The sequence below is a fragment of the Folsomia candida genome, unplaced genomic scaffold (genome assembly GCF_002217175.1).
Source record: "Folsomia candida strain VU population unplaced genomic scaffold, ASM221717v1 Fcan01_Sc004, whole genome shotgun sequence".
NCBI classification, from domain to species: domain Eukaryota; kingdom Metazoa; phylum Arthropoda; class Collembola; order Entomobryomorpha; family Isotomidae; genus Folsomia; species Folsomia candida.
Genome location: NW_019091196.1, coordinates 8,959,215 through 8,973,226, shown reverse-complemented (window position 1 = coordinate 8,973,226; position 14,012 = coordinate 8,959,215). Strand labels below are relative to the sequence as shown.

Genomic DNA, 14,012 nt, shown 5'->3' with positions numbered 1-14,012 from the left:
TTACTCGCCGCGTTGGGTGGCAGGGAGTAATTTGTGGATTGCGATGGGATTAAACGGGATGGTATTTATCTATTCGGGATGATCGAGTAGTGGAAAGGGTGGAAAAATGGAAGGGTAAATATGTAGTAGCGATCTCGATTATTTTTTAGAGGACAGCTGTGCAAAGGTATGGATATTTTTGTAATAAATCATCCAAGTGAATATGCTCCTGATCCCTAAATTTGGCAAATTCATAGCGAAACGTTGAAAATTGTGGGGTCCTTTATAATTAAACGACATGCACAATTTTGTAATTTTTCTAAAGATTTTTTTTCACATTAAACTTATGGTCACGCTGTTCAAGCTACCATTTACTTAGTATACGCACTTATTAATGAGGAGGCTAATAGTTTGATGTGCACCGGTCTCTCCTTTACAATGGAGAAATTCAAGTAAAGAAGCAAGCAAGTGAACCAACCAGCAGCAGAAGAAGATTAGATCTTATCCCTGCCTGATGGCTGGAGGGGTATTATTTCGCCTTGTCCGTGTGTATGTAAGTCAGGTACATACATGCAAACCGACTTGCCTACCTGGTAAATATTAAATAGACAAATGTGGAGATGCCAGTTGAAAACCAAGTTGGCCAATTAGACGGACTTTTAGTTTTTACAATTTTTTCTGCTGCCTTGTATAAACTTATTCTATCCGTTTCATTCATCTCAAATTCTTCTCGTCTCGTTAAGTAAACCAATTATTTCATCGTCGAAGTTGTCGTTGTCGTCGTTGCTCTTATTAAAATGATTGCGATTAGATTGTACATGACGATATCCCATTTTCCACTGTCTGTCTGCTGTGGTGGGGGTTGGCCAAAATTATGTCGAACCAATTATACAATGTGGGCGGTTATTCGGCTGTTAAAGTATTGCCAAACTGCTTAATTCAATCAGAAGACAGACTCGAAACCAATGATTTTTATGTAATAATTTGGCGTCTGAATTAATTTACAAAATTCAGAAAATATGTATTTGAAATCACACCACACCATGCACTTGTCATTCGTCCACTTTAGCAAAACAAAAAGCAGTCAGATTACATTTTTCGTGTACAAAAACGTGAAATTGATATCAAATCGAATAATTCAATCCTTTCATCATCGCCATCATCACCATCTACATTTTAGTCTTGGTTACTTGCTGGTCGGCATTTTTCTTTGACTTGTTTCAAACAATTCGTATTAATTTTATTGTCGATAATGCAACACCAACCAAATTCCAAGTTAAGAAAATAATGCATTTATATTTATTCTGGTTGGCAAAAAGCGTCTCCATCTTTTCCAACATTTTCAACCCTTGTTTGTTAAATCCTTTGTTCCCAAAAGCAAGTGGACCTTCTTTACCACAAATTTGAACAAACAACACAATTGTAATTGTGATCAAAGTTAAAAGTCAAGAATTGAAGGCCACAAAATTTTGTTGTATTATTCAATTCCGCATTTTTTTACGATTTCACTTTCGTTAAGGACTTTTTGGCCCAAACAATGAGTCGGCGTTGGACAAAAAGGGATTTTATTCTCCAAAATTGAAGCTCGATTAATAGAATCATTTATTCACCAGCCAGCTGTATTTTTACGTCCAAAAACATATGAACGTAGGCACAATTGCATTATCAAACATCAAAAATAATTGATACATTGTTTTCAAAACATGACATGACTTTGACAATTGGTGCAACGGCAACCTTAATTCTTAACCCATTGATATAATTTGCAAACAATTGCACTAATAATAATACTTGACGACACGACAACGACGCCTCGTCAGACTGCATGGCTTCCCTAACAATAATAAATACGTAATATTTCATTGGCAAAAGTAACGTAGATCAATTTATTAAGTGCGGTTTTCAGACGAGATAATTATGATCATGTGAAACATTTTATGTGCAATTTTGCTTAGTCTCAAGAGGCAAGAACCACTCTAAAATACAAGCCATTTTCCTATCCAACTTATCCTTCAGGTGTCCTTTGTGCCACGCAAAACGAAATTTTTGATTCTTTTGAGAGATTATAGTTTTATTAATTTATTGCACCTGGTTGTGTGTTGGATTGAATCTAATCCTGATTAAACTGGTCGAACTGCTATGGTTAAACTTAGTTAATTCAGGCCAGGAAAGAGGAAAATACATTCTTATACATATTGCATAAATATTTATACGTTGTATTAAAGGCGAATATATACATTTATGAGGTGACGATTCATTCCGTGTATGGGAAATCATCCAGTTTTGCGTCTTTGTTTGCTTAAGAAAAGTGAGCAATTAGCAGATACGCAGCCAGAAGAAGTGAATAACGAGTTATTTTTTTACGTATAAACCCATTATTTAAAGGACAAACAAGAAAATGAGTAAAAAAAATAACAATTTTAGCAAAATAGATTGTAGAAAAATTTGTGTGCATGCAAATAAATAGACATTTACCTATGTATTTAATGGCTATTTTGGCGACAAACTTCTCGTCAGAATAAAAAATAATACAAACGGGACTGCAGACAAATAATAACTGAATTGTTGATGCTAAGTGCTGAATCGAGAAAGAATGTCGAGATTAATTACATGGTCGAGCTGTTTGTTTAGCTCACGTTAAGTAATCACGAATTAACGGTGATAGATTGTAAAGGTGGTTAGTTGGTTAGTTAGCCATAACATACATGGCATGCATGCCGTGCTGTTATTATTGTGTCCATGTCTAGTTGTTCATCAAGCAGCAATTACTTTTCATGGGCTGTTTAACTCCCATCTCAATTGCCCATTATGTCAATAATAAATTTATCACTCGCTCTTTTCTTTTACACTTTAGTACTTACCACCATTTCAAAAATGGTAATAAAAAGTATAAAGTATGAGTCAAAATTTTCCAAATTTTTATTCTAGATTCTTGGAAATATACCATTTCTTACATAAGCTTTCTTATTATTTATACGGAAAGAAAGTGGGAGTGACAATTTAAGCTGAGAGGATTCTTATTTTCCTTTTTCAGACAAAAATCATGCCGCAACATAACGTCTCCTTTCCTCCTCCGTCATATCACATCACGTCATCTTTCATCGTCATCATATACGACGACGATACACAAAGAGATTTCTCCAACTTACTTAGGACAAGACAAAACCTTACAAAAAATAGAGACCGACTCGTCCTCGAATAGTTTCTTTAGGGGGGATCATGCACGAAAAAGGGCATGAAAACCTCGGGAAACCCAATATTTCAAAAATGCAATAATATAAATGGCACACATAACAGCGAAAACCACACTACGTGGTGAATTCTATTGTTAAATATGTCGTTTGTGACTAGACCACCACAAATATTTTTCTGTATTTTCTTTGAAAAATGTCTTCATCCATTTGCACTCGAGAGAGTTGCAAGATGTTTTAACAAGTCGACTTTTTTCATCTTCATTCCTCTCTCATCGCGTCATGTAGTAAGTAAGGAAAAAAGCTACATTGTTGTGGACTCTGTGGAGAAATAATCCTGGGAGATTTCCTCAAACAATCTCTCGGGGATTTACTCCAGAGAAACCAAGCAAAGTCAACCAGTCAGTCGTCGATGATAATTCCCTTTCTTTATCTCACACAATCATTACTCCAGCCAAAAGAGAAGCCACACACACCAACCAAAAACCACCACACGCCACGCCATGATAACGAAAATATGTACAAAGACAAAAAACATTTCCATCAAAAAAGTGGTGAAATCCATGTTCAGATTTTGGAAGAATAAATTTGAATATTTTGACTCAAACTGTCCCAGATGATTCTTACATACGTACATATTCACACTAAACTGTGCCTAAAAACTCATTCTTTTTCGGTGTTACGTCACGTCATGAAATGGTTGAGAGAGGCAGAAGAATGCCCAGATAGAAGCAAACAAGTCGAGAAGGTGACGAGGTACGTAATTTAAGTGGCTCAACAAATTAATTCAAAGTTCTCCTCTCCAAGGAGGGAATTGCACATGAGTGAAGGTTCAAAATGGAGCGAGAGTGTGAAACTAAATAGCTAAATGCGTGGTAGTCGCTAGTGACTGTGACTAATTAATTAAATGGAGCCAGAGCCACCCATACACTGTATGGATGCATGTACTTATTTACATGGAGGGAGTTAGCGCACGTTTCCATCCAGATAAAGATGACGGTGATGATAATGGTCAGGGTCAGGAGGAGTGTGAGATTATGTACTCACCTGTATTTAATTTTACCTTATTATTTTCCTTCCAGGCGTCCCCGTGGGGTCAAACCCGTTGGAATGGACGGGCAACGTGACGGTGAGGAAGAAGAGGAAGCCATACTCAAAGTTTCAAACGTTAGAGTTGGAAAAAGAGTTCCTCTTCAATGCCTACGTCTCAAAACAGAAAAGATGGGAACTTGCCCGCAACCTCAACCTTACTGAGCGACAGGTAAGAGAAAATAGCGAAAATGATAACCCAACCAACCCAGTAATTAATCGGGGTCTTTATACCTTTCGTGGTGGTGGTGGAAAAGCACACAGTTTGACTTTCAGCTTACTTACTTTCTTTTTTCTCCCCGTCTTAAAAAAAGTGAGAGAATTAAACAACTAAATTTCCCCCTTGCAGAAAGAGAAGTATTTCTTCCCAAATATTTTTTTCTTTCTCCGCTCCGCAGTAGAAGTTCGTGTCGTCGTCGTCGTGTGCATTAGTTCCAAGTGAAAGTCGGTGTCCAATATTTCCAGATTTGGAGATGATCTGTGAAACGAGAGAGACGGATATAATCCTCTCCTCGCACTTTATCTCTTGTTCATTTCATTAGCTTTCCTTCTCACCACCACCCACGATCACTGGTGGAAGGAAGGCCATCTCTCTAATTGAATTCCTCTGTCATCCATTACACCACACACGGAGAAATACTTTCTCTCGCACGACTTTCTCTTCTCTACCAGTATTTTGGCCCAAGTCAACTTTCCCCACCCCGCCCACTCTTAATTTAAACCTTACTAAACCTTATTTTTTTTGTCCCCAGGTCAAAATTTGGTTTCAAAATAGGAGGATGAAGAACAAGAAAAATAGTCAGAGACAGGCGGCGCAACAGGCTGCGAACAATTCCGGTTCTCACGCTCAAGACCATCACCACGGCCATCATCAAAAACATTAAGACGAAGAAGAAGAAGTAGAAGATCCTCCTCCTCCCACACAAACCAAATCAACCTTCTTCTCTTCTCTCTCTTTCTCTCTAAGTTTGTAACAATTCTAGTTGTTCAATCAAAATGTAGATTAATTTTTTATCTAATAACCATGAGTCCGTCAATATTGCGACAAAAATCCAACTTTCATCACTACCAGGTAAATAAATACATAAGGGTGATGCCGCGGAAGAGAAAGTTGTCCTTGTGTTGAGTAAGAAAAACAGACAAACAAATAGTTGTGTAAGTTTTATGCTTGATTCTGATGAAAAAATCAAAACCAAAAAATTAGTAATTTTTTCTCTCATTCTTCTTCAACAGCATAAATAAAAGTTGGGGAGAAAGGGGAAGAGATTACTTAAATTTAATAATGAAATGCATAATAATGAGTCAGACAAACTTACTTTTACTAGAAATTTACAGGTCTTAATAGCAATCCAGAGTTAGTAAAGATAGGTTTTAAAACATTTCCAAACGAGTCCATCAAGACATGACGACGTAGATTTTTCGACACCATTATTTATCCAAACAATACTAAAAATGCTAAAAATCTTGCCAGGACGTAAATTGACATCACCTAAAATTTTGGGCGAATATAATTGGCTAAATTGCACATTTATTTCATTGGCGCTAAACTAGGAGAAAAATTTTACAATTATTTTCGCGTCCAATAATCATCTTTGCAAATTTTACCCTAAATTTGATCCAAATTCGTCTTGCATGTCTTCGAACAATGTTTTATCCACTATTTACTAGTAAAAAGTACTACATACATATTTACATACATAAATATCTCTCTACTACAGAAAATAGTACCAATTTTTAGGGTTAAAAAATCAATAAATGTTTGATCTCATCAGTATTATTTCAACTTGCATAATTCATGCTTTATACTTACGCTAGGCTTAACACTTTTATAATAATTATACATAATTAATATTACATACCTGTGACAAAGAATGTATCTAAAAATAATTGTATCGTTGCGTTGTGTGTGCATAGCTTTAATAACAACGAAAGAAAAACAAGGGAGAAACAAAAGGACGAGGGTTAATAATTTTTATTATTTTATTATTTCGCATTATCATTCGGAACTTAATATTTTATCGGGATTCTTCACATTGTAAATGAATAAGGGGCGACTTGATACTCTGATTTCCCATTGTTTTACCTGCACTTGATCAATCCGTAATAATAATTTTTAGCATTACATTAAATTCTGCTCTCTCTCCACGAATTATTAATATTATAATTTTAGCATAATTCCGAAACCACCCAGATTTTAGTTTTCTACACTAAAAGCAAAAAAACCAGTCTGATTTATTGCCCCGAAAGCATATCCTCACCTCGTTAGATTTTTCTATCCGGCAATTATTTATCATTTTATTACTTCTCTCTCTCTCTGATGATAAGTGGAATATAACGATGCGCTAAAACAAGGCAATTACGTTCATTAATCACAAACTTTGTGTACCCATAGACCTCTGTGTGCAATTTTAATTGAAAAAGTGTAGCAGTGGGCAATATATAATATCCTTTATATAAAGAAAAATGGTTGTTTTTCCGTGCTGTGCAACTCTCATTAATTAGCGGTGGCTATAAACAGTGTTTTATCCTGATCAGAAATACACACAAGTGTATTATTGAATTATAGTTATTCACTCCTTCCGTCGACCACCAAGTTTACCTTGAACGCTACAAATTCACCGTGTTACAAAAATTTTAGATATTCCATTGCAAATTGTTTTATTTATTATCAGTTATTATTGGCACGATCAGATTTGATTTTCTCCTACCTCAACAGAAATAAATCCAAATGCGTATAAATAAAATACGCATGAAACAATTGAGATTTTTTAAATTATTGGATGCACTGACTTCCCATCACAGTATCTTAACGGCCCAGGCTAAATTGATAATTAAGATTAGTAGCGTAAAAAAGTCCTAATAACTTAAATCAGAACATAACCTTTTGTATGGTCTCATCACCTGTATCTCTTTAACTGTCGTGTGTGTCTATGTATGTGCACGGTTATCTTGTAACTAGTTAGGTACATAAATTGCGTATATGTGACAAAATTGGGGCAATGAGCGATAAATGAATTTATTTGCATAAAAAGTAATTGATTCTTCAACTTCCTCCTCCTACTAAACACTAAATATGAAGCTAATTATTACTAATAATTAGTAACAAATTATTAATGATGACGAGTAAAAAGGTACATATTAATTATGGAAAAAGTCAAGTTTTTTAAGAGAAACTTTGTGTTCCGTTTTTTGATTTTTGCTGCTCTGCTACTACTGTATTACTACAAAGATATGTAGCATATACAAATAAGTAAAAATTTATAAATTCACGTGTAGTTTTTCATGTACATAATGTTTTTATTGGAGAATGAAATAAATGCTGGCTGCTGCTGCTGCTATTGCTGGTGGAACTAAAAAGTAAGTAAGTGACGATGCGAGATTGATTAATTATTATGATGATGATATAGTCGTGTTTCGTCATGTGCTAGTGAGAAGTTGTTAATATTATAGAATAAAAATAGGTAATTAAAGTAATAGACTAAATATATCGTTAGAATCATGAGTCTGTATTTTACTGTACTTTGTATGAAAATTTTTGCCATTTACTTTTAGTATTGATTAATTTAATTTAACATAGATCTAGTTTAAACTCATCATCTTGTGAATAATATAATTATTATGTGGAAATTGTGTAAAAGCGAGCAAGCAAGAGTTAGCATGTAAGACAAAAAAGTCGTAAGTTTAGCTTAAGTCCACCTCAAGGAGAATTATGAGAATGATTATTTACTGAAAGAATAAAGCTGATCATTCGTTATTGTCAGAACCATATGTGCAAAAATTATTGCGAATTCATTCATTTCTTCATGCCTAATTAAGGAATGTGGACGGCGAGACATATTTTCGCATCTATTCGCCCGACAAAGGCGGCAGCGAGGTCCTGTTGAACTGTGACCTTCTCCAGAAATTATAATGCTCTTTGCTCCTTTGATACTGTTACTTGTAAAAATGGAGGTGGCTCAACGTATGCTCACAGATTTTGGCCAAAGTAGTGCCAATCGATCACAAATATGAAATTTGCGAAAGGTACAATCTGCCAATGCTCAAATTTGGCGGAGATATTTGCGTCCAACGACGCGAAAACGCGCCCTAATGTCAACAAATTTTACAGTTTTCAAATTTATTCCGCATTTTCTCCTCTTCGGATGTAAATATTTCCACCAAACTTAACCATTTGCAAATAGTGCCTTTCGCAAATTTCATACTTCTGATCAATTCGCACTACTTTGGCCTAAATCTGTGAGCATACGTTGGGCCACCTCCATTATAAGTATTGCACGGCCTGCCTTTTATAAATATTTCAGCGTGCATGTATGTACATACCCCTGTTTTTTATGATTCGAAAAAACAATCACCAATAAAGTGGCACTGTCTCAAATCGAGATTGCCAAGGTCGATAATGCATCATCGTCGCGAATATATCATATGCTGTACATATTACACTGCTATTTTTGTCCTTGCTTCAACTCTAGCTACGACATGGAAGAAAATATTGGATTTAATAATTCCTACCGTTGTTTTGGTGGCGATGTTCGTCCATCGCATTGAATTTCAAGTAACGGACTGAAAACATTTCCTAGACGGTGAATAAATAAAGCAATTTTTCCCCGATTTTTAATCCTCTCTCATACGAACCAGTCTGATTATTAGTCTAATAAACCTGATGAGGTACTTGTACCCGCACTTGCTTGTAATTTGGATGAATAAACTCAAGACAATCGGCATCATTGAAACTCGATCCTACACACAGCAAATCGTAGACTCGATATAATTCAACACCCTGCTTATTCATACATACATAATCATTTCGGTAAATCGATTGGCTCATTTCGCCACAATTTTTTGGCATATTGCATTTTTGTGCAAGTCAACAAGAATCATTTTGCAAAATCGAGTCAGGTTTCGTACCCAGCAGTCTAATATTTTTGAGACCAAGTCCATGGAGTTGTTTTTTCAGAGTGAGTGATGTTAGCCGCCGGATCGACGGACCGTGAGAAGACAGATATTATTGTGTTATCTTATCGTCAACGAACCAACCTATGAAAACAGAGGATCAAGTTGGATTTTTACTTGCTGGATGAAAGGAGGAGACGATGCTTTTATTTTTCTTCTTCTTGGTGGTACAACCATCATTCATCATAATTTTTGCATGACAGAAGAAATATGCATGCAGCATCAGCAATCAAAATGACTTGCAAACGAGGTACATGGCTTTATGGTTTCGGCTAATCCTTCATTATCATCATCATAATTATCCACTTACTGAATTGGCATTTATCATCCGAAAAAAGTGAAGGTCACTTAATCCTAAATATATGTAAGTAGTGGTAAGTACCCAAGATATGGCTAAGACGGTGGTAATTATGATAAATATTAAAAACCTATTTAAGGCAGCCGATTACAATTTTTGTGCAAATGTAAGTGTAATTAATACGCCGAAACGAAATAGTTAGATAAGGATTAAATATTTATAGGAAACTTCAGATAGGTCGGTAAAAAGTGCAAAATTAAATTTCATTAAATTTCATTTCACTCTATTTTACGAAAACACTTCCAAACCTTTTTACACACGGAATACAAGACATGAGAAAAGTGACACCGAAAACTAAACCAGGCAGACGACTTCTTTACCCCATCTCGTCACAGATTCGTAAACTTCGCTGAAGCCAAACCGTTACTCCATCACAGTTTCACTCCCCTTCTTTATGCACACAATTCTTTGTCCTCTTCATGAATGCGCGATGGCTTTCTCCCCACAAAAATACGAAATTCATACCCCTGGCTGCAAAAAAATCGTGTTTCTTCATAACCACAATTTTACTTGGTTCTACTCTCGTATCGAATTTTTTATGGCTCCCCCACAAACACACACGACATGGCGAGTTCCTAGATATTTCCCACCCAAGTGAGTAAAGTGATAAGCCAAAATGTAATTTATACCCTGAACCAACAGCCAAATGGAATTCTAGACACGACACCATGCAACCACCACTTTGGTCGCCTTTACTTAACTCTTAAATACTTAATCCCTTCGTCAAAACAAAGACAGTGCTGGCTGAGAAAATCAACAACCAAACCACTATAAAATGTAGAGATTCATGACTGACTAGAAGAAAAAAAGGACGAAAAAGTGTAGGAAACCTGTTAGTCGAGAGCAAATATAAAATGTCGACGAGTAAGTAAATAAGTAGTACGACGCCAAATTTAGCTGTATGTACACACATGACACGATGGTGGAAAATGATGGCTGGTCTGGCTGGCTGGTGGCAGCGCATGACGTTAGCTACACTTACGTCTTAATTGGTAAATGTAATCGTAATACTATGTCCCTGTTTGAACACTTTATTCAACATTTATTTCTGATCATGGCGAGAGATAAAAGAGAAAAACAGAGAGGCAAAACGGGTGTAGCAAGTAGCAGCCAAATTAAAATAATGGAATGGGGTTCAGTAGCCGGGCCCAAAAAAGTGGGAACAAGAAGTGGTCGACACACTAATAAATTTTTATTTAGAGTAAGATTCTTTTTTAATGTAAGGGGATGATTCTAATCTAAATTTAAATGTGATTTTTAAGCTAATAAATAGCCATGACGGACACTAATGGAAGATTTTGATGCGATCTTCATGAAAACCTGTCATTTGCTTGAGGGTGATGTGGTGGGGTCCATTTTATATTTCCGGTTTCTTACATTTCTTACGAGTTAATCGAGTTTTCCGAAAAATTAAGAAAAATGGTTCCGTTATTTTCCATTTTTTCAAGACTCGTACAAAAATAAATACCCATCTGTATGCTATTTCAATATGCTAGTTGTTGCAAAATATGTATTTTGACGTTACAGGCGTACAGAAAAATCTGTCCGTTTCGAAATGAATGCCAAGAATAAAGTGAATGGTGGAATAGGTACCGAGCCAAAGTTTTTCAGACACGCCATAAATCTTCCCTGGTAAATTATACCTTGTCAAAATGTGCAAATGCAATCAACCATGACGCACCAGTGGTGGAGTGGAGACGCCAATATGTGAAATGTGTAAAGAATAATTGCAAATTATAAAATTTGGCTGATTTTTCAAGCTCGTAAAATTCGTTGCCTTTTAAAATTACTGATTTGGTAATGATACTTTTTCTCGTTTTGCAATTTGAGAAGTTTCTACTCCAAAAAAGAAATATACGAAATGTCAAAGTTGTCAAATGAAATAATTTCAGATGGATCTTCTTGAATGATAAAATTCATGCTAACCAAGTCTTTCAGCCTCAATTAGATACATTGTTGCTCGTACCGAATTCTTTAAAATTCAGGAAAACGCACAATTTTCACACGTGTAACATTTCACCAACAAAAGCAACCCCTCTGAATTATTATCTCTGCACAAAAAAAAATCAAATTGAAGGGCAAAATCCTCATTAAATATTAATTTCATATTTTCCCCTTCCTCACCATCCAACCCACCTTTTTATACTTTAATTAAAGGCAGGAATAAATAGAATAATTTCACTCATCCCTAAAAAAACGTGACAAATCCATTAGTTTGTCAATGTCGAGATAGGTTGCGATAAGGTAAATAAGCAAGAACCCCCCGCCCTTCATTCAGCAGCATCTGTTATCAGACAAAACTTAACACTTAAGGAAAATAGAGTTACAAAAAAAGCCAACAATATATTTTCCACGGAACTATATGCAATTCACGCCAAGTTTTAGCTCTATTCTCGGCCACCAACTATTACACCATCTCCTCAGACGACATGACATATAACACACGGCAAGTAAAGCAAGTAAAATGCATGGATGACTGATGTAGCTTCGCTTATAGTAGAGATTGGTATTTCATGAGTAAAATGCATGTTGTTCCCTTAACGCAAATGGAACCCTAGAACTCGTTTCTTCTTCTGTGGGTCGAAAAGGGGGAGGGATCTTCAACCTCTTTTTACTTAACTGTAACCAATCCAAACCAGTTGAGACCATCCTGACTGACATTTACGTACTCTTTTGTATTTTTGTGGACCCCTGGATTTTGGTATGCATTTTACTCTGCTTTACACGAGGTTCCATTAAGCAGATATGGACTATTTGGATATGTACATGCTGCAAGAAAGGATTCGATTCGTACAAAGGAAAGCCAATCAATAATAATAATTTTACTAATAATAATTTATAACAAATTTTTTTTACAGGATTTCCATTCAACATTCAAAATATGTAAATATAACAATGTTACACCTTTTAAATCATTCGAGCAACACGCACCATCATCTGAACAGTAAAATAAATTATTAACCGATCACATAATTTCTAAACGGCATCAAAATTATTCAAGCTTTTACATACATACAGTTTCCATGCAATTCGAATACAAATCATCTCATTGCACACTGAACTGGACCAAACCCATGCACTTACTGACTTCACATTTGTACCTAGAAAACTGAGACATTTTATTTAACAGACAAACTAACTGACCGAGCTGACATTTACTTTACTTTGGACGAGAACAACCCTTCTTCCAAGTTTTGACCATCCATCCATCCACTCCCTCATATGGCATCATCACATCACATCACTCTCTCTCCAACTTTTTGTGTTGTGTAACTGTAGTAAAAATGAAGTAAAAATAATGTCCGTGTCTCGAATCCAAATCTCTAAAGGCTCACTAACTAAAGTACAGAGACCATAATGCCACGCCACATGTAAAAGTAAAGCAAGTTCTCTGTCTTCATCTCGTTAACAATGGAGTAGCACATAACACAACACACACACAACACGACATGAGAGTTAGGAGAACAAGAGAGAGAGGAATTATTAGAAGGGAGGAATTTATGGACAAAATGGCATCCGTCGTCTTCGTCCATCCAAATCCAAATAAATCCTCTCCGCATTTCACTCACATCCTCATCCCCACCGACAGCTAAACTTCCTACAATCCTTCTCCCATCGTCTTATCCTCCCTCCCTCCGACCCACCCACCCACCCATCGCCTTTCTCCATATTCACTTCACCGTGTTCACTTTAAATTCAGAAATTTTAATTGAAATTCCATCTAAAACTCGTACTTGATTTATCTCAGAAAAATCCATCACTTAAGATTCTAGTCAGACTTGGGACAAGTTTCAAATCCTGCCACTAGATATTTTTTACACACATAGTTGACTCCCCTTTGAGTCTGGAAATTGTAAGGGATAGATTTATCAAGTTGATCTGTATACATATTATTCTCTGGCTGCATCGTCATCATGATTACAATTTGATTTAGGACGCGGCACAATAATCCTATTTTCCACATGGCGTAGCATTTACTTATTACTTCCATTACATGACTAACCAGATTTTATCAGGTAGTCAAACCCAAAGCAGAAAAGTATTTACTTAACTTACCTGTATCATTATGAGGAGGGTAATTAAATTCCAGCAGGGAGCTAATTTGCATCTTATACCGGGTTTCTCTCTAGTCGGTGGCGACAATCAATTATCTCTCAGCTTGTAAATAGTATATGCATGCAAGAGGATAAAATACTTGAATATTTAGAAGAATCAAGTTTTTCTTTGCGCTACCAACAAGGATAAAATGCTATCATTTTTTTTGTCTAATTTTCGTGTCATCCGTTACCATTTATTTTTCCCTTTTGGTAAAACATACTTAGAAACGAAGCGTTAAAATGTATTGGCAATAAATTACGGGTACAAAACCAATCCATGACATTTTTGCATGCAAGCAAACCGTTTCCCTTTTTCTTTCTCTCATCTGTCTGCTAGGCTGGATTTTA

At 35.8% G+C, this 14,012-nt stretch overlaps 1 protein-coding gene across 6 annotated transcripts in view; it reads left to right on the top strand.

The window, feature by feature from the left end:
- Positions 1–8,027, top strand: part of LOC110849089 (homeobox protein abdominal-B) — a 50,653-nt gene extending 42,626 nt beyond the window's left edge. For all 6 annotated transcript variants that reach the window (XM_035851139.1, XM_035851141.1, XM_035851140.1 and 3 more), the window contains 2 exons: positions 4,253–4,431; positions 5,012–8,027. In XM_035851139.1, the coding sequence (XP_035707032.1) occupies positions 4,253–4,431; positions 5,012–5,143 (311 nt within the window). In that variant the 3' untranslated portion in view covers positions 5,144–8,027. The remainder of the gene's footprint in view (positions 1–4,252; positions 4,432–5,011) is intronic.
- The last annotated feature ends 5,985 nt before the right edge of the window (positions 8,028–14,012 follow it).